We start from the raw sequence: 17675 nt of genomic DNA, 5'->3' as shown, positions 1-17675 counted from the left end.
ACAAATGGATTAGGTTATTTTTATGTCAGTGGGTGTCTTAGCTCTGTATGTATACAGTACAGTTTTATAACTCTTGACTTACACAGACATACCTGTGGAGCCGTGGCCACAGTTAAGATAGTGAACATATCCATTAGCCCCGGGTCCTTTTTTGTTGGAGACAGGGTCTCACTCCATTGCCCAGGCTGGAGTGCGTGGTGTGATCACGGCTCACTGCAGCCTCGACTTCCAGGCTCAGGTGATTCTCCCACCTCAGCCTCCCGAGTAGCTGGGACTACAGGCATGTGCCACCACGCCCAGCTAATTTTTTAATTTTTTTTTTTTTTTTTTTTTTGAGACGGAGTCTTGCTCTGTCGCCCGGTCTGGAGTGCAGTGGCCGGATCTCAGCTCACTGCAAGCTCCGCCTCCCGGGTTTACGCCATTCTCCTGCCTCAGCCTCCGGAGTAGCTGGGACTACAGGCGCCCGCCACCTCGCCCGGCTAGTTTTTTGCATTTTAGTAGAGACGGGGTTTCACCGTGTTAGCCAGGATGGTCTCGATCTCCTGACCTCGTGATCCGCCCGTCTCGGCCTCCCAAAGTGCTGGGATTACAGGCTTGAGCCACTGCGCCCGGCCTAATTTTTTAATTTTTAGTAGACATGAAATCTTGCTGTGTTGCCCAGGCTGGTCTCAAACTCTTGGGCTCAAGCAATCCACACGCATCAGCCTCCCAAAATACTAGGAGCATAGGCATGAGCCACTGTGCCCAGCCTAACCCTGGGTACTTAAAAGAGAAAAATCCAGATATGGTTTGTAGTATCTAGTTGGAGGCTAGTTTGGTTCCTGTGTTTTGTGTGAAACTGTAATACTTAGAATGGTTTAGAAAGTCTTAGGAGAATGCCTGCCTGTTAGGTTGGTTTAACTTGTAATGGGCTGTGAAGGGTTGTTGCCGTGTGGTGGGGGTCTTTCCCTCAGAGAGGCCTCACCTCACCCACTTTGCTGTGCTTCTGGTACTAGAGTTTCAGTCCTAGTTGCCCCTGAGGTGCTTGCGACTGTAGCCGCTCAGTATCTGTCTTCTAGTCTGTGACTCGAATGGGAGTTGGGGGAGCAGAGGAACTGGGAGTGAAGGGCTCTGGGTTGGGCTTGATTGTTGTGATTTTCTCTCTTTTTTTTTTTTTGAGACTGGAGTTTCGCTTTTGTTGCCCAGGCTGGAGTGCAGTGGCGGAATCTCAGCTCACTCTACCCTCTACCTCCCTGGCTCAAGTGATTCTCCTTCCTCAGCCTCCCAAGTAGCTGGGATTACAGGTGTGCGCCACCACGCCTGGCTAATTTTTTTTTTGGTATTTTTAGTAGAGACAGGGTTTCTCCATGTTGATCAGGCTGTTCTGGAACTCCCGATCTCAGGTGATCTGCCCGCCTCGGCCTCCCACAGTGCTGGGATTACAAGCGTGAGCCACAGAGCCTGGCTGATTTTCTCTTTTGAGGCTTTGCCTGCTCAGGGATTTCTAGTTTCCCAGTTTTCTGTTGTTTTCTGAAAGGAAAGACTGTGAAATGACCCAGAACAATTCCTACTCAGAGTTTAGAAGACCCTGTCTCCACATGATGCCTGAGTTGGGAATAGATGCCGCCGGCCCCCCAGGCCTCCTGCGCACTGGCTGACCAACAGACTGTGTTTGCTGTGACCCCACTGACAGAAATTACCAAGGCCACCTGGGCATGGGGGAGATGGCACCTGTACCTGTGCTGCTCGATGAAGTTTTGGTCAGCAGCAGACCACAGTATGATAGTGGTCCCATAAGATTATGATGGTGCTGAAAAATTCCTGTCACCTGGTGATGTTGGAGCTGCCATGTTTAGGGCAGTGCATTACTCATGTGTTTGTGGTGCTGCAGGTGTAACCAAAGCTACTGCCCCAGTCATACCAGGGTATACACCTACAGTTACATACAGTTACGTACAGTGAGTAATACTTGACTGTTACTACTTTATGTATTTACTATACTTTTTTTTTTTTTTTTTTTTTTTTGAGACGGAGTCTCGCTCTGTCGCCCAGGCTGGAGTGCAGTGGCCGGATCTCAGCTCACTGCAAGCTCTGCCTCCCAGGTTCACGCCATTCTCCTGCCCCAGCCTCCCGAGTGGCTGGGACTACAGGTGCCCGCCACCTCACCCGGCTAGTTTTTTGTATTTTTTAGTAGAGACGGGGTTTCACCGTGTTCGCCAGGATGATCTCGATCTCCTGACCTCGTGATCTGCCCGTCTCGACCTCCCAAAGTGCTGGGATTACAGGCTTGAGCCACCGCGCCTGGCCATATTTACTATACTTTTAAGAGCATATTCTGTCTACTTACTAGAACAAAGTTAGCTGTAAAGCAGCCTCAGGCAGGTTCTTCAGGAGGAATCCAGAAGAAGGCATTGGTGTCACAGGAGATGACAGCTCCATGTGTGTTGTTGCCCCTGAATACCTTCCAGTGGGGCAAGATGTGGAGGTGGAAGATCCAGACCTTGTGTAGGCCTAGGCTAATATGTGTGTTGTTTGTGTCTTTTCGTGTTTTTTTGTGTCTTTGTTTTGTTTTGTTTTGAAGCAGGGTCTCTCCCTCACCCGGGCGGAAGTGCAGTGGTGACTCATTGCAGCCTTCACCTCCTGGGCCCAAGAGATCTTCCTGCCTCATTTTTGATTTTTTGTAGAGATGAGGTCTCACTGTGTTGCCTGGGCTGGTCTCGAAATCCTGGGCTGAAGCAGTCCTCCTGCCTCGGCCTCCCAAAGTGCTGGGGTTACAGGCTGTGCCTGGCCATGTCTTCATTTGTAACAAAAAAGTTCAAAAGTTAAAAAAAAAAATTAATAGAAAAAAGCTTATGGAATAAGGATATAACGAAAACGATTTTGTACAGATATGTGATATATTTGTGTTTACAAAAGAGTCAAAACTTTTAAAGCTTTTAAAAGTAGTTTGTAAAGTAAAAAAGCTATAGTAGGCTAGGGTTTATTATTGAAGAAAGGAAAATTTTAAAATTGAGTGTAGTCTTAAGTGGACGGTGTTTCTAAAGATGACAGTGGTGTCCAGTGAGGGTCCAGGCCTTCACATTCACTCCCTGACTCACGCAGAGCAACTTCAGGCCTACCTGCTCCATTCACTGTAAGTGTACAGGTGTCCCGTTCTTGATCTCTTATACTGAATTTTTACTGTACCTTTTCTGTGTTTAGATATGTTTAGACACACACATACGTACAGAAGTTATAGTTACTTCTATTATTCAGTACAGTTATACACTGTACAGGTTACGGCCTCAGTGTGTGGTAAGGATACTGCCTCCACTGTCACATGTCTCCATTTGTGTAAGTACACTGACCACACACTGATGAAATTGCTTGTCAGATTTTGGGTGGTTTTTTTCACTGAACACAATGCCTCATCAGAGCGTCTAGGAGTTCCTTGAGAATAGCCTGGAGACGCTTGGCACAGGGCTTCCTGCTGTGCCTGCGCAGCTCTGGTAGGCCCAGGATGACCCGAGGGCCAGCCGGGGGGTGTCAGTTTCTTGTGGCTACATCTAAAAATACGGGCTTCCTTAAAATACCCAGTGGCAGAGCCTGCTAAGTAGGCATTTGCCATCCCAGCGGCTTCCCAGAAACACAGCTGGAAGGACACAGTGGGATCTTAACATGCTTCTTATTGGCAAGTTGCTGAAACAAATGCAGGGATTCTGTCAGAAACTGCTGTCTCTGCATATTGATGCTGCCAGCTGAGGGACTGAAATTGCAGCCTCAGAAGGACCAGTCCTGAAAACATCTGAAAAGTGAGCAGCCAAGTAGGTAAATTAGGGTTTTTTGGTTATTTTCCTCTAACATTTTCTCTGTGCTCTCTAAGACTTCTCCTGAAGAGCCGCAGGTCATCCTGGTAGGCCTGTTCCCTGTCCTGGGTCAGAGCTGGTTCCCAGGAGCCGTGTCACTCCCTCACTTGTCAGCAGTTCCCTTGATACTTTTCCCTTTTACATAATTTGTGTGTGTGTTTTTTATTAAGCAAATGATTCTCTCTGTTCCTCTTGGGCTTCTGAAGGGATCCTTTCAGCTTTAGTCTCTCCTGTTGGTCATTCCAACTCTATCTCAGAAAAATGGATATAGGAAGTAAACATTTTAACTTCAACTTAAATGGTTCTGTTCATTTGGATGGAAGTTTCTTTTTTAGAATGTCGTTAAATTTGAGTAAATATGTAAAACTGCTCTTAGTTCTTCTTTGTTTGTTTTTTTGAGACGGAGTCTCACTCTGTTGCCCAGGCTGGAGTGCAGCGGCGCTATCTTGGCTCATGGCAACCTTCGCCTCCCAGGTTCAAGCGATTCTCCTGCGTCAGGCTCCTGAGTAGCTGGGACTACAGGCACCTGCCACCACGCCCAGCTAATTTTTTTATTTTTAGTAGAGACGGGGTTTCACTGTGTTGGCCAGGCTACTCTCAAACTCCTGATATCAGATGATCCACCTGCCTCGGCCTCCCAGAGTGCTGGGATTATAGGCCTGAGCCACTGTGCCCGGCTGAAAATGTGTTAGCCTTTCTTCGATGAGGTCTTCAGTTCTCCACAGGGGCTACAGTGAGGGGCCTAGCTTGTGAAAGTGTTTAGCAGTCTTCTGTGGAGGTGGCTGCAGAGTAGCAGGATCATGGTTTTGCCTGTATTGTCCTTAAAAGGTCTGTTTATGCCACTCATTTACCAGGACCAAAATACACTTGCTCAGAGGTAGTAATGTGTTAAGAACAAGCTTTAAATTTGTTCTTTTTTTTTTTTGAGACGGAGTCTCGCTCTGTTGCCCAGGCTGGAGTCCAGTGGCGCAATCTCGGCTCACTGCAAACTCTGCCTCCCGGGTTCACGCCATTCTCCTGCCTCAGCCTCCGGAGTAGTTGGGACTATAGGTGCCTGCCACCTCGCCCGGCTAGTTTTTTGTATTTTTAGTAGAGACGGGGTTTCACCGTGTTAGCCAAGATGGTCTCGATCTCCTGACCTCGTGATCCGCCCACCTTGGCCTCCCAGAGTGCTGGGATTACAGGTGTGAGCCACCGCGGCCAGAGTTAATGCAACTATATCCCTGAGGAGTAAACTTTCACACTCATAACTCAGTGCCCATGGAGCCATGGCGCTAAGGAATGTTGAGGGGGCAGCACAGCTTGCCTCCAGCACTTGGCAGCAAGTGAGCGCTGAACCTGTGCCTGTCTTTGTATGAGACAAAGGGAGATCAAAGGCCCTGAAAGGAGGCTGCGTGTGTTTTCCAGGCAGCCCGAACTGTGTGTTTCCATTTGTCTCCCACATGCTTTGACCAGGATTGTGAGTGGGACAGCTTCTCTCACCAGGGAAGGAGTGTGGGACAGCAGTCTGACATGTGGCTCATAAGGCAGAGGACAGCATTTCCAGGTTTTCTTATGTACAGAATGACTTACTTCACATAGCGTTACAGATTAACCTGCTGCTTTACCTTCAGAGTTTTGAAGGAAAGATGGCAGATGTAACAGGAAATGGGCTGTCAGTAAGACTGAGATAAAAATGGAAATCGGGCCCACAGGACCTCAGGTCACTACATCCAGCCTGCCTGTGTGGCTGTGTAACCCGGTGAGGACAGAAAATGTCAGGAGGGTTTAGGGCTGCTGGCAGAGCTGATTAGTGTCACCATCTTCTGTGGCTCAGGGTGTGAATGGTGGTGACCTGGAGCTGAAGGGTTTTGCAGAGTACCAGCTGGAACTGCAGGCCCTGCACCTTGGGTAGAGGGAAGCTGGGTGGGTCGTTTGTGGGCTCTGTGTCTGTGTGGCCTGTGTGCTGGGTGTGTCCATTTAATGCTTCAGTTGGATTTTCAGGATGTTACATGCTTAATGTAATGTGCATTTTTTCATGTGGTAAGTGATGTCTTGTCTTGGTTAAGGCTCTAAGTGTAGTCAGAAGTGTCCCTGGGCATGTGTGTCCATGGCCTGACTCCTCTGGTTGGTGTTGTGGCCGAGTGGATTAGAATACCACATGGCCATCAAGGTCTTTTTTTTCATCTGCTCTTTTTGCCTGAGAAGGAGGATGTGTTGTGATTGCACCGCTGCTGAGGAGCATGTGTCCAGCCAATGGGAGGAGGAGGGCTGGCTTCCCTGTGGGGGCACTGTCCCCTTGCCTGCCGTCCTTGAAGGCACCTGTGGCCAGCGACTCAAGGAGCAAGTCCTCTGCACAGACCGCCCCCTGATTTGCTCACCCTCCTGTCTGGGCCTGTCGGCCAGGGCAGCACCCGAGGGAAAGGCTGCAGCAAAGGAGCCAGCATCATGGGAGTTGTTTGAGGGAGAATAAGCTCAGGTTAATCTCATGTTTGTACAAAACTGATGGCATCTCACTTGTCTTCTTATACCCCCAGAATCTCAAATTTGTATTACAGGGAAACAGCAGTTAGTGCATTTTGAAAGATGATTCTGGGGCCAGGCGCTGTGGCTCACTCCTGTAATTCTAGCACTTTGGGAGGCCGAGGTGGGTGGATCACCTGAGGTTGGGAGTTCGAGACCAGCCTGGCCAACATGATGAAATCCTGTCTTTACTAAAAATACAAAAATTAACTGGATGTGGTAGTGTGCTTCTGTAATCCCAGCTTCTTGGGGAGGCTGAGGCACGAGAATCGCTTGAACCTGGGAGGCAGAAGTTGCAGTGAGCTGAGATCTCCCCACTGTACTCCAGCCTGGGCAACATAGTGAGACTTTGTCTCAAAAAAAAAAAAAAAAAGGTTCTGAGATTGTCTGCTCACAAGTGGAGAAGTCACCAGGAAGAAAATTAGAAAATAGAATTTCTGAAGCCCTCGGTTTTCTAGGATGGGAACAGGAGGCAGGAAGTGGTGGCTAGGTCACCGGTTCGTTAGTCCAGCGGTGTTGGCTGGTGTCGGGATACTGCCCCCGGGGAGAGCTGCTTGTGGTCACCTCTCCAGTGAAGCAGGCCTGTTTCATTGTCTGAGATCCCAGTCTCCCTCTTGCCTCAGCTACCTTCCCCCCTGGTGTCCCCGACTGGGTGCTGTTATCCTTCATAGTGTGGCCTTTGATGCTAACATGAAAGGTCAACGTGGCAGGGATGAGGTTGGGAGATGAGGTCTGGAGCATATTCTCTTTATGTAGAACTTTCTGGTTACTTGGACGACTGGGGAGAGGGGAGCAGGAAAACTGCAAATCCAAAAACGGGCATCACAGGCTGGAGAGCTCCATGTTTTTTACTTCCTGCTCTGTTTTCTGTAGTAGCATTTTGACATTCTTAGACAATGCATTTAGGCGGGAGCCTTCTTGCATCACACTGGACCCCTTCTCACCCGCCTGTGTGCATGTGTGCGCATAAACACACCTCACACGAATGCACACACACCCTCACACGAATCACCCGCCTGTGTGCATGTGTGCGTATAAACACACCTCACACGAACGCACACACACACCTCACACAAATCACCTGCCTGTGTGCATGTGTGCGCGCATAAGCACACCTCACACGAATGCACACACACCCTCACACGAATCACCCGCCCGTGTGCATGTGTGCGTGCATAAACACACCTCACACGAATGCACACACACCCCTCACACGAATCACCCGCCTGTGTGCATGTGTGTGCATATAAACACACCTCACACGAACGCACACACACACCTCACACAAATCACCTGCCTGTGTGCATGTGTGCGCGCATAAACGCACCTCACACGAACCGCACACACACCTCACACGAATCACCCGCCTGTGTGCATGTGTGTGTGCATAAACGCACCTCACATGAACGCGCACACACCTCACACGAATCACCCGCCTGTGTGCATGTGTGTGTGCATAAACGCACCTCACACGAACGCACACACACCTCACACGAATCACCCGCCTGTGTGCATGTGTGTGCGTATAAACACACCTCACACGAACGTACACACACACCTCACACGAATCACCTGCCTGTGTGTATGTGTGCGCGCATAAGCACACCTCACACGAACGCACACACACCTCACACGAATCACCTGCCTGTGTGCATGTGTGTGTGCGCATAAACGCACCTCACATGAACGCGCACACACACCTCACACGAATCACCCGCCTGTGTGCATGTGTGTGTGCATAAACGCACCTCACACGAACGCACACACACCTCACACGAATGCACGTGCACACACACACCCCTCACACGAAAGCCGTTTTAAGGCAATGTTGGAGGGACCCAATCATGACCAGACCCTTGGTTGTCTCTCCAAGGAGATGCCGTCCCAGAACTGCTGACTTAAGTCTAAATTTGTGCCCTGGGCAGCTCTTCTGAGACCCCTACGATGGGGCACTCAAGCACTCACCTTCTGTAGCAGACCTTTTCTGCCTCATGGTTCTGTCACTTTAAAACCACTGTCTGAGGTTTCAGTCACCTCACAGACATGTTTTCACAAGGAAGTCCAGGTGAGTTGGCATCCAAAGCGAGGGCTGCTCTGCACCCGGATTCCAGAGTCCTCCACTTATGATGCTTTCTCTTGGCTAAGGAGCTGGAGGCAGCCAGGGCCCTCTGTGCAGGGGCCTACTCCAAGATCCCAGTGCTGTGCCCAGGACATCATGGGAATGTGAACCCCCTTGGACTTAGAGGCAGGGGCTCTCTGCTAGGAAGGGTGTGTGGAAGGAGGCCTCTGAAGCACCCTTGAAGGATGTCTGGGAGAGCTTTGTTCCAGGTATGGAAGAGTGTCCCAGGAGGAGTGTCAGGGCCCAGAGGTGGGTGCCTGAGGCCTGCTGAGTAATTAGTGAGCTTAGGGTCTGTTCTCTGGAGCAAACTGCCTCACGGCCCTGCACATCCTGGTTTGCCAATGGAAGTATCTCTGCCTTACAAAGCTATTTCAGTGCCCATGATACCGTCCGTGTCCGTCATAAGCATTGTCGTCAGCAGGGCAAGGGTTTAGTCCTAACTCTAGATTCCTTTGTAGGTAAGAGTAGAGGGAGGGGCTGCTCCCTTGCCAGTTCTAGAGAGGCTTAGCTTAGTCATTTAGCCTGAATTCAGAGCCTTGCAAATGATGCTTCGCATTTTGAGATGACACCCTGGTTTGTGTTCATTATTAATTTCTCTGTCTTGATTTGGTTCTCCTATTGGTGACCACAGCTTTCCTTCTGGAAGGAGTGGCCCAGTGCTGTGCAGGTCTTACTTTTGCCCCGCCTGTGCTTGAGCAAGAGGCGGTTGGCATTTTCATCATCTCCTCATGTTGTGGAAGTGCTGTAACTTGTCACGTTTGCTTTTGCAGAGTAACAGTTACCCCTCAATGAGCGACCCCTACCTGTCCAGCTATTATCCACCGTCCATTGGATTTCCTTACTCCCTCAACGAGGCTCCATGGTCCACTGCAGGGGACCCTCCGATCCCATACCTCACCACCTACGGGCAGCTCAGTAACGGAGACCATCACTTTATGCACGATGCTGTTTTTGGGCAGCCTGGGGGCCTGGGGAACAACATCTATCAGCACAGGTTTAATTTTTTCCCTGAAAACCCTGCGTTCTCAGCATGGGGGACAAGTGGGTCTCAAGGTCAGCAGACCCAGAGCTCTGCGTATGGGAGCAGCTACACCTACCCCCCGAGCTCCCTGGGTGGCACTGTGGTTGATGGGCAGCCAGGCTTTCACAGCGACACCCTCAGCAAGGCCCCCGGGATGAACAGCCTGGAGCAGGGCATGGTTGGCCTGAAGATTGGGGACGTCAGCTCCTCTGCTGTCAAGACGGTGGGCTCCGTTGTCAGCAGCGTGGCACTGACTGGTGTCCTTTCTGGCAATGGTGGGACAAATGTGAACATGCCAGTTTCAAAGCCAACCTCATGGGCTGCCATTGCCAGCAAGCCTGCAAAACCACAGCCTAAAATGAAAACAAAGAGCGGGCCTGTCCTAGGGGGTGCGCTGCCGCCTCCACCTATAAAGCATAACATGGACATTGGCACCTGGGATAACAAGGGGCCTGTGCCGAAGGCCCCAGTCCCCCAACAGGCACCCTCCCCACAGGCTGCCCCACAGCCCCAGCAGGTGGCTCAGCCCCTCCCAGCACAGCCCCCACCTGTGGCTCAACTGCAGTATCAGAGCCCTCAGCAGCCACCCCAGACCCGCTGGGTTGCCCCACGCAACAGAAACGCGGCGTTTGGGCAGAGTGGAGGGGCCGGTAGTGATAGCAACTCTCCTGGAAGTGTCCAGCCTCATTCCACCCCCAGCGTCGAATCCCACCCTGTCCTTGAAAAACTGAAAGCTGCTCACAGCTATAACCCTAAAGAGTTTGACTGGAATCTGAAAAGCGGGCGTGTGTTCATCATCAAGAGCTACTCTGAGGACGACATCCATCGCTCCATTAAGTACTCCATCTGGTGTAGCACAGAGCACGGCAACAAACGCCTGGACAGCGCCTTCCGCTGCGTGGGCAGCAAGGGGCCCGTCTACCTGCTCTTCAGCGTCAATGGGAGCGGGCATTTTTGCGGGGTGGCCGAGATGAAGTCCCCCGTGGACCACAGCGCCAGCGCTGGGGTCTGGTCTCAGGACAAGTGGAAGGGGAAGTTCGATGTCAAGTGGATTTTTGTCAAGGACGTGCCCAATAACCAGCTCCGGCACATCAGATTGGAGAATAACGACAATAAACCGGTAACAAACTCGCGGGACACCCAGGAGGTGCCCTTAGAAAAAGCAAAACAAGTGCTGAAAATTATCAGTTCCTACAAGCACACAACCTCCATCTTCGACGACTTTGCTCACTACGAGAAGCGCCAGGAGGAGGAGGAAGTGGTGCGCAAGGTGGGTCTGGGGGTTGCAGGCAGCCGCCATGCAGATGTGTCCTTGGTGCTGCACGTAGACCAGGTGGCCTGGTGGTGAGCAGATGCGGCAGGTCCGCCAAGCTGAGTCTCATGACAGGCCCCTCCCAGTTGGCCGCAGGTGGGCGGACCCAGGTCTTGGCAGCCTCGTGGGCTTTCCCCGCGGAGGGTACTGCTAGTAACCAGTGATGATGTTTGAGTGGATGTCACCAAACGACTTTGATCACTCTCCACTTATAATTGAATAATTGGGGCCACAGTGTCCACATTCTGTGCACTGTGTCGAATTTTCTGTGCACTGTGTGGAATTTGAGGGTAACTTTCTCCTCCCCTTTTTGAGTCGTGGTACTTTCTGGAACAGTGCTTCCCAGCCTCTGTCTGTGAGGAACACTTAGGTGATACTCACGCAGCACTGCAGTGGGCACACAGGGCATTGAGACCTCACTTGGCCAAGGGCCCTTGTTTCCCAGGGCACTGACCCTCAGCAGTTGGTCTTTGATCTGGAGGTCGTTGCTTTATTTTTCTTTTAAAAACTCAGTATCCTGCAGTTTCTGGAAACAAACTCACTCCATCTAGGTCCTAAAGAAAATGGTGGTGGGGTAGGTTTGGAATCCAGACATTTTATAATAACAAATACGGATCCTATATCAAAAATCCATTGATGGGGCCTTTTTGAGACAGTCCTGATTGCCTGGGATACTTGTAGGCAAACTCCTGAGTCTGTGCCTTCGTGTGATGTATGACAGGACTGAGTGTGTTGGCTCTTCAGATGGGCGCAGACGCCCATAAACTGGTACCAGCAATGGGAAAATGATGCTGCTGACATACTTCATAATGCTTCCTTTATTCAAGAGAGTTCATCCTGAGATTCTCTCCTGCTTATAAAAAATATCCCTTCCTGAAACGTCAGTTGATAATAGATGGGTTTTCAGTGCTTTTTCAGTTCTCTATGTTAAAGGGATTATTCACCTGTGAGCGCCAAGTGTCCTAATGTATTTTGGGCCGAAAGGCGTGTACTTGGCATATATGGGGATATGTATATTCCTATATATATATATAGACCTGCACTGTCTGCAGTCTTAACATTACGCAAGTCCTGAACAACTTGGGGCTTGTAGAACTTTGGAAGAGTATCAGTCCCTCTTTTGTGAGAAGAGAAGAAGATGTCATTTATTTCCAGTTACTAGAATCTGAATTAGTTACTGATATTCTGTGTTTTAGCCCTTTTTTTTTGTTTTGTATTGAGATGGAGTTTTGCTCTGTTGCCCAGGCTGGAGTGCAGTGGTACAATCTTGGCTCACTGCAACCTCCGCCTCCCGGGTTCGAGTGATTGTCCTGCCTTAGCCTTCCAAGTAGCTGGGATTACACACATAGCTCTTTTAGGTATAAAATAAATACTGAATTGCTAAATTTGCAGGGATAATTGCTACTGAAGCTTTAGGTCCTTAGCTGGCTACACTGGAAGCTGGCTGTGTGTGTGTGTGTGTGTGTGTGTGTGTGCAGTTTTTCTTCTTAAATACCGTAATACTTGGGTTTTCGTAAAGTGTGTGGACTCCTGACCTGGTTGGTGTTTTTAAAAATCGAGTGTCCTACAACTTGCATTATAAAAACTTGATCCTTAGATAACTGCTTTTTTGTGTCGGGTCTTGGGTTAAGCATCTTGGTGGGCGGCCTGCAGGGCCTGTGAGCGTCGGCCTGCAGGATCCAGTGTTCCTCAGACCCCTCGGGTGTTCCGAGGCAAGTCCAACAGAGCCACTGGTGCCGGTGGAGCGTCACTGGACGGACCTTGGTAACCCTCCCTAAACTGTTCAACAAACTCTGGGCCCGTGTGGATCAGTGTTAACATTAATTCATATTATTGAAAGTGACAAATGAGAACCTGATTTGTTAATGTTTGGTGGAATTTCAAATAGCTTTTTTTTTTTTTTTTTGAGACAATCTCACTGTCACCCAGGCTGGAGTGCAATGGTGCAACTTTAGCTCACTGCAGCCTCAGCCTCCCGGGTTCAAGCGATTCTTCTGCCTCAGCCTCCCAAGTAGCTGGGATTATAGGCGCCCACCACCACGTCCAACTAAAGTTTGTATTTTTAGTAGAGTTTGGGTTTCACCATGTTGGCCAGACTGGTCTCAATCTCCTGACCTCGTGACCTTGGCCTCCCAAAGTGCTGGGATTCCAGGCGTGAGCCACCACGCCCGGCCGAGTCAGTGCGGTTTTAAGAACACAGTAGTGTACTGAAGAGAGAGTTGTGGGGAAGCGACTTCTTCCTCTTGGTGGTAAACTGCGGTTGTGCTGGTGGAGCCCCGGGCAGTTTTCTCAAGGTTCTCTCAGGACTTGGAAGAACAGACCTACCTTTTCTTTATCATTTCGAGTTTGGCCGCATTGCTCTAAAGCTCATAAACAAGTTGACCGTTGAGAAAGTAAAATAGAGTTAGCATTTTGCAAGATTGCTGTCCAGCTATAAATTTGGAAACATACTGATTTCTTAGGACAGCAGTAGCTTTTATGTCAGCAGAGTCAGACCAAGTCCTGAGTTGATACGTTTTTTGGTTTTAAAAAAATCTAAAAGCTTCTTAGCTTAAAACAGTGAAAGTGGTGAGAGTTCCACATGTTGAGCATCGCTTAGTTCCTCAGACTAACTGTCCTTGCCCTGGCGGCAGGTGCCCCTGACCCGACCCCACATCGACCTCCAGGCGGGCTCTTTGAAACTAAGAGCAGCAGAGAGAATCNGTTTTTTGGTTTTAAAAAAATCTAAAAGCTTCTTAGCTTAAAACAGTGAAAGTGGTGAGAGTTCCACATGTTGAGCATCGCTTAGTTCCTCAGACTAACTGTCCTTGCCCTGGCGGCAGGTGCCCCTGACCCGACCCCACATCGACCTCCAGGCGGGCTCTTTGAAACTAAGAGCAAAGCAGAGAGAATCTCAGGCGTAAGCATTTCCTGGATGCTTGTTGAGCATTCCTGGAAAGAACAAGCTGTACTTCTTTGTCTTATTTTTTTTTTTTTTTGAGAAATTTTATGAGGAATAGTATTTTTAAAGAGCACACAGTAGGCCAGGCGTGGTGGCTCAAGCCTGTAATCCCAGCACTTTGGGAGGCCGAGACGGGCGGATCACGAGGTCAGGAGATCGAGACCATCCTGGCTAACACGGTGAAACCCCGTCTCTACTAAAAAATACAAAAAATACTAGCCAGGCGAGGTGGCGGGCGCCTGTAGTCCCAGCTACTCGGGAGGCTGAGGCAGGAGAATGGCGTGAACCGGGGAGGCGGAGCTTGCAGTGAGCTGAGATCCGGCCACTGCGCTCCAGCCTGGGCGACAAAGCCAGACCCCTCTAAAAAAAAAAGCGCACAGTAAACTTTGTAGCTGTTTATAAGGGCTGGAGGGAGGTGGGGTGTTTCCCTGTGAGTGGCTTTAACATCAGCTAGTTTGAACTCAGATTGGCATTTGCTTTTTAGGAACAGCAATACCTCTTTTGTTAAGAGATTGATTGATTGATTGATTGAGACAGTTTTGGTCTGTCCCCCAGGCTGGAGTGAAGTGGCACAGTCTCAGCTCACTGCAACCTCTGCCTCCTAGGTTCAAGTAATTCCTGTGCCTCAGCCTTCAGAGTGGCTGGGATTACAGGCGCCCACCACCACACCCTGCTGATTTTTTTTTTTTTTTTTGTATTTTTAGTAGAGACGGGGTTTTACCATATTGACCAAGCTGGTCTTGAATTCCTGAGCTCAGGCAATCCACCCGCCTTGGCCTCCCAAAGTGCTAGGATTGCAGGCGTGAGCCACCACGCCCAGCCTGTGAAGAGATTTTTTAAACAGTATTTTTAAGAGAATGCAAAATAGAGTTCTTAATTTTTCCAGTTTTACATTTGAGGGTAGGGAGGAAATGTTAATTCTTAAGAGTAGGACCTGCCTATCCAGGTCCTTAATCCAAATACTCTGGAGCCTTCTCAGGGCAGAGAACACCACAACGGCTTGTGAGAGCAGCCACAGTCGAGGAGGATGGTGTTTATTCCAGTGCCCAGCAAAGTTTATTATTAACCGGAAGACACATTCAGTCCATTTTTAGCAAAAGAGGAGATTTCAGGTTAAATGTTTGGGTGTCCCACCCACTGGCTTTATTAGTTTGCGTCTTTTTATTTATTTATTTATTTTTTGAGATGGAGTCTCGCTCTGTCCCCAGGCTGGAGTGCAGTGGCCGGATCTCAGCTCACTGCAAGCTCCGCCTCCCGGGTTTACGCCATTCTCCTGCCTCAGCCTCCCGAGTAGCTGGGACTACAGGCGCCCGCCACCTCGCCCGGCTAGTTTTTTTTTTGTATTTTTTAGTAGAGATGGGGTTTCACCGTGTTAGCCAGGATGGTCTCGATCTCCTGACCTCGTGATCCGCCCGTCTCGGCCTCCCAAAGTGCTGGGATTACAGGCTTGAGCCACCGTGCCCGGCCTGATCACACATTTTCATCTTTGGATGCTGCCTTGTAAGGAGACTGAAGGGGCTTCTAGACACTGCTACTCAGGGAGGCCAGTGTGGGAAAAGATTCGGGTGTAAGTCTCAAGCTTGTGTGTCATACACTCTCTGGAAAAGATGATTCTTTTAACGGGAGTCGGCAGCAGACCTGGTCAGAGGAGCTTTGCCTTGAGCCAGTCTAGCCACGGGGGAGTGGGGAAGGGCCTGAACTGGACAGGCCCACACGGGTCCTCCTGCCCTTCATTAGCCACGTGACACAGCACTTTGTTAGCCAGTTGGAAGGATTTTGGTGTCCTTTGAGCCACTGAGAAGTTTAAATGAGATAAAATACAGAAGAACAGCTTCCGTCTCCCTGGCCTGCTTGAGAGCCTGGTGCGTGCCAGCTCCTCCCTCTGAGTGTAGAGATTTTCACGTTGCTAAGTGTCTTTCCATGTGGAGTGATAGTGGCACACGAGGGAGACAGCTGTGGGAAGTGAGGCTTCCCAGCAGACAGGTGGCCCATGTGACCGTGGTGGTGGATGCTTTTCTCCTGGTAGAGGGGGTGGGGAGAATGCCGTGCCCAGTGTGGCCAGTCCCCCACAGAGCAGGCCCAGCGCAGCCCAGAGTTGTAAGAGTTGTGTGCTGGTGCGGCCTGGGTGCCATCCAGGGTCCTGCCTCCAGATCTGCAGGCACAGCTACGGGGCAGCTGTGGACCCCACTTGCAGGAGGGTTCATCTGTGTGGTTACTCAGTGTGTTCAACTGCTGTCTTTTCTTTTTGCAGGAACGGCAGAATCGAAACAAACAATAAGGACGAACCAGTTTCTTACATGTTCTAACGTTTGACTTTGAAAACAGTTTAAAACACGTGTGCTTGGTCAGCTCCAGTGTGTCGTCCCTTGCGGGGGTTGAGTGTTGCATCTTTGCCTTTCTTGTCGTTTATTTTTGCCCAGATGGATCTGCATTTATTTGTACTTTTTCTATGTATTATAATCTTGTAGAAGTCACTAATAAAGGAGTATTTTTTTGTCAACTTATCAATCAGACTGATCTAATGTGAAATACAAGTATCCGTATAAACAAAGCATCTATTTTGGCAGAAATCATGTTCTTAAATTCACAGTCATTTGATATTGTTCTATGAGACTTCGTATTTCTCATCCCTTTATTGGTTTATAGCAAACATAAGAAACCATGAGTCATTTTGTCATTTATTCTGGTAAAATCTCTTGAAAATACTGAAATCAAAAGGTTGATGATTATCTTGTTCATTCTGATTTGTCATTTTATTTGTCTAAAGTGCTATTTTACCCATTTGATTTTTCTACTAGTCAGATAATTTTTAATTTTTTAAATTTGGGAGACACTTTTTTTTTGTTTTTGGAAAATTTTTCCTTCCAGATCTGTTGCCCACTGAACGGCCACCCGTCCCTCACTGTCCTGGTGTCCGATTGGGCTGGATGGTGTTGGGGCATGATGTGTGGAGGAGTTGGAAGGTGCTTCGGTCTGGTTCAGGTTCGGGCATTTTTCGTTGTTTGCACATCTTTTTAAATTTTACCCCTTTTCTTAAGAATCCTAATGCCGTCATAATATTTTATACCAATAATGCTGAGCTTTCAGTGTAGGGTCTGGTAGTACAGACAGTGTGATGGGGGATGCTGCTGGTTGTAAATTTCACTGTGTGTGTCTAATTTTTTTTCCTGTTGAATGGGTAAAAACAAAACAAAACTTTTTTAGAAAATGAATTTGCTGTCATGTTTTGTGGAATGAGGGACCTTTGAGCTCACTACCACCTGGAGTTTGAGTTGAAGCATGAAAATGGTGCCCATGCCTGACGCTCCAGCGCCTGGATCTGCACGTGCCCTTGTAGAGGATCCTTACTGTCCTAGAGAGCAGATGCTTTCTGAAAACTACTTGCTCCAAAAGACCCTCTGAGTAATGTTTCAGCTGTATCATTAGACTTGTATTTAGAGCGTGTCACTTCCTCTGAACTGTTGCTACCTGAATGGAGTCCTGGACGACATTGGGTTTTTCCTCTAGGAGAATACAAGCCTTAATAAACAGTACTATTTAGCAAGCCTGGTGTCACCTCATTCTTCACCCTACTTGGTGAGTTTATGTGTTGGAGCTTTTAAGCTGCAAAGCCGTTGGGGAGTCACCGTAGAAAGCCCCTGTGTTTTTCAAGGTGTGGGATTCTCATTCTCTCGCTTTGGAAAAGGGAGCTGTTCATTTCTTTAAGACTATAAACTACATGGCACCATCACCCACCCCTCAGCACACGAATGCACAGACGCAGCAGTGCGTGCAGCACCTGGGCACTGCTTCCTCCTCTCCAGACTTGGCTCCTCACCATCTCCCTCCATTCATCCTCCAATGCCTCTTGTTTTTTATGCGATAAAAGAGTTTAATGCCTGTTTAGTTTGTTTTCCTTTTGAGGTAAAATTTACAAGCACGGAAATGCACATTGTGTACATCTGCAGAAGTTGACA

At 49.1% G+C, this 17675-nt stretch overlaps 1 protein-coding gene across 1 annotated transcript in view; it reads left to right on the top strand.

Annotated features, from left to right (window-relative positions):
- YTHDF1 (YTH N6-methyladenosine RNA binding protein F1) overlaps positions 1-17263 on the top strand; it is a 22013-nt gene extending 4750 nt beyond the window's left edge. The window contains exons 4-5 of the mRNA XM_017881211.1: positions 9216-10736; positions 15971-17263. Coding sequence (XP_017736700.1) covers positions 9216-10736; positions 15971-15997 — 1548 coding nt within the window. The 3' untranslated portion in view covers positions 15998-17263. The remainder of the gene's footprint in view (positions 1-9215; positions 10737-15970) is intronic.
- Positions 17264-17675: the final 412 nt, after the last annotated feature.

The sequence above is a fragment of the Rhinopithecus bieti genome, unplaced genomic scaffold, assembly GCF_001698545.2.
Source record: "Rhinopithecus bieti isolate Rb0 unplaced genomic scaffold, ASM169854v2 scaffold_12573, whole genome shotgun sequence".
Classification (NCBI taxonomy): Eukaryota; Metazoa; Chordata; class Mammalia; order Primates; family Cercopithecidae; genus Rhinopithecus; species Rhinopithecus bieti.
The sequence above is the reverse complement of the archived record's forward strand: the minus strand, read 5'-3'. Positions and strand labels throughout refer to the sequence as shown.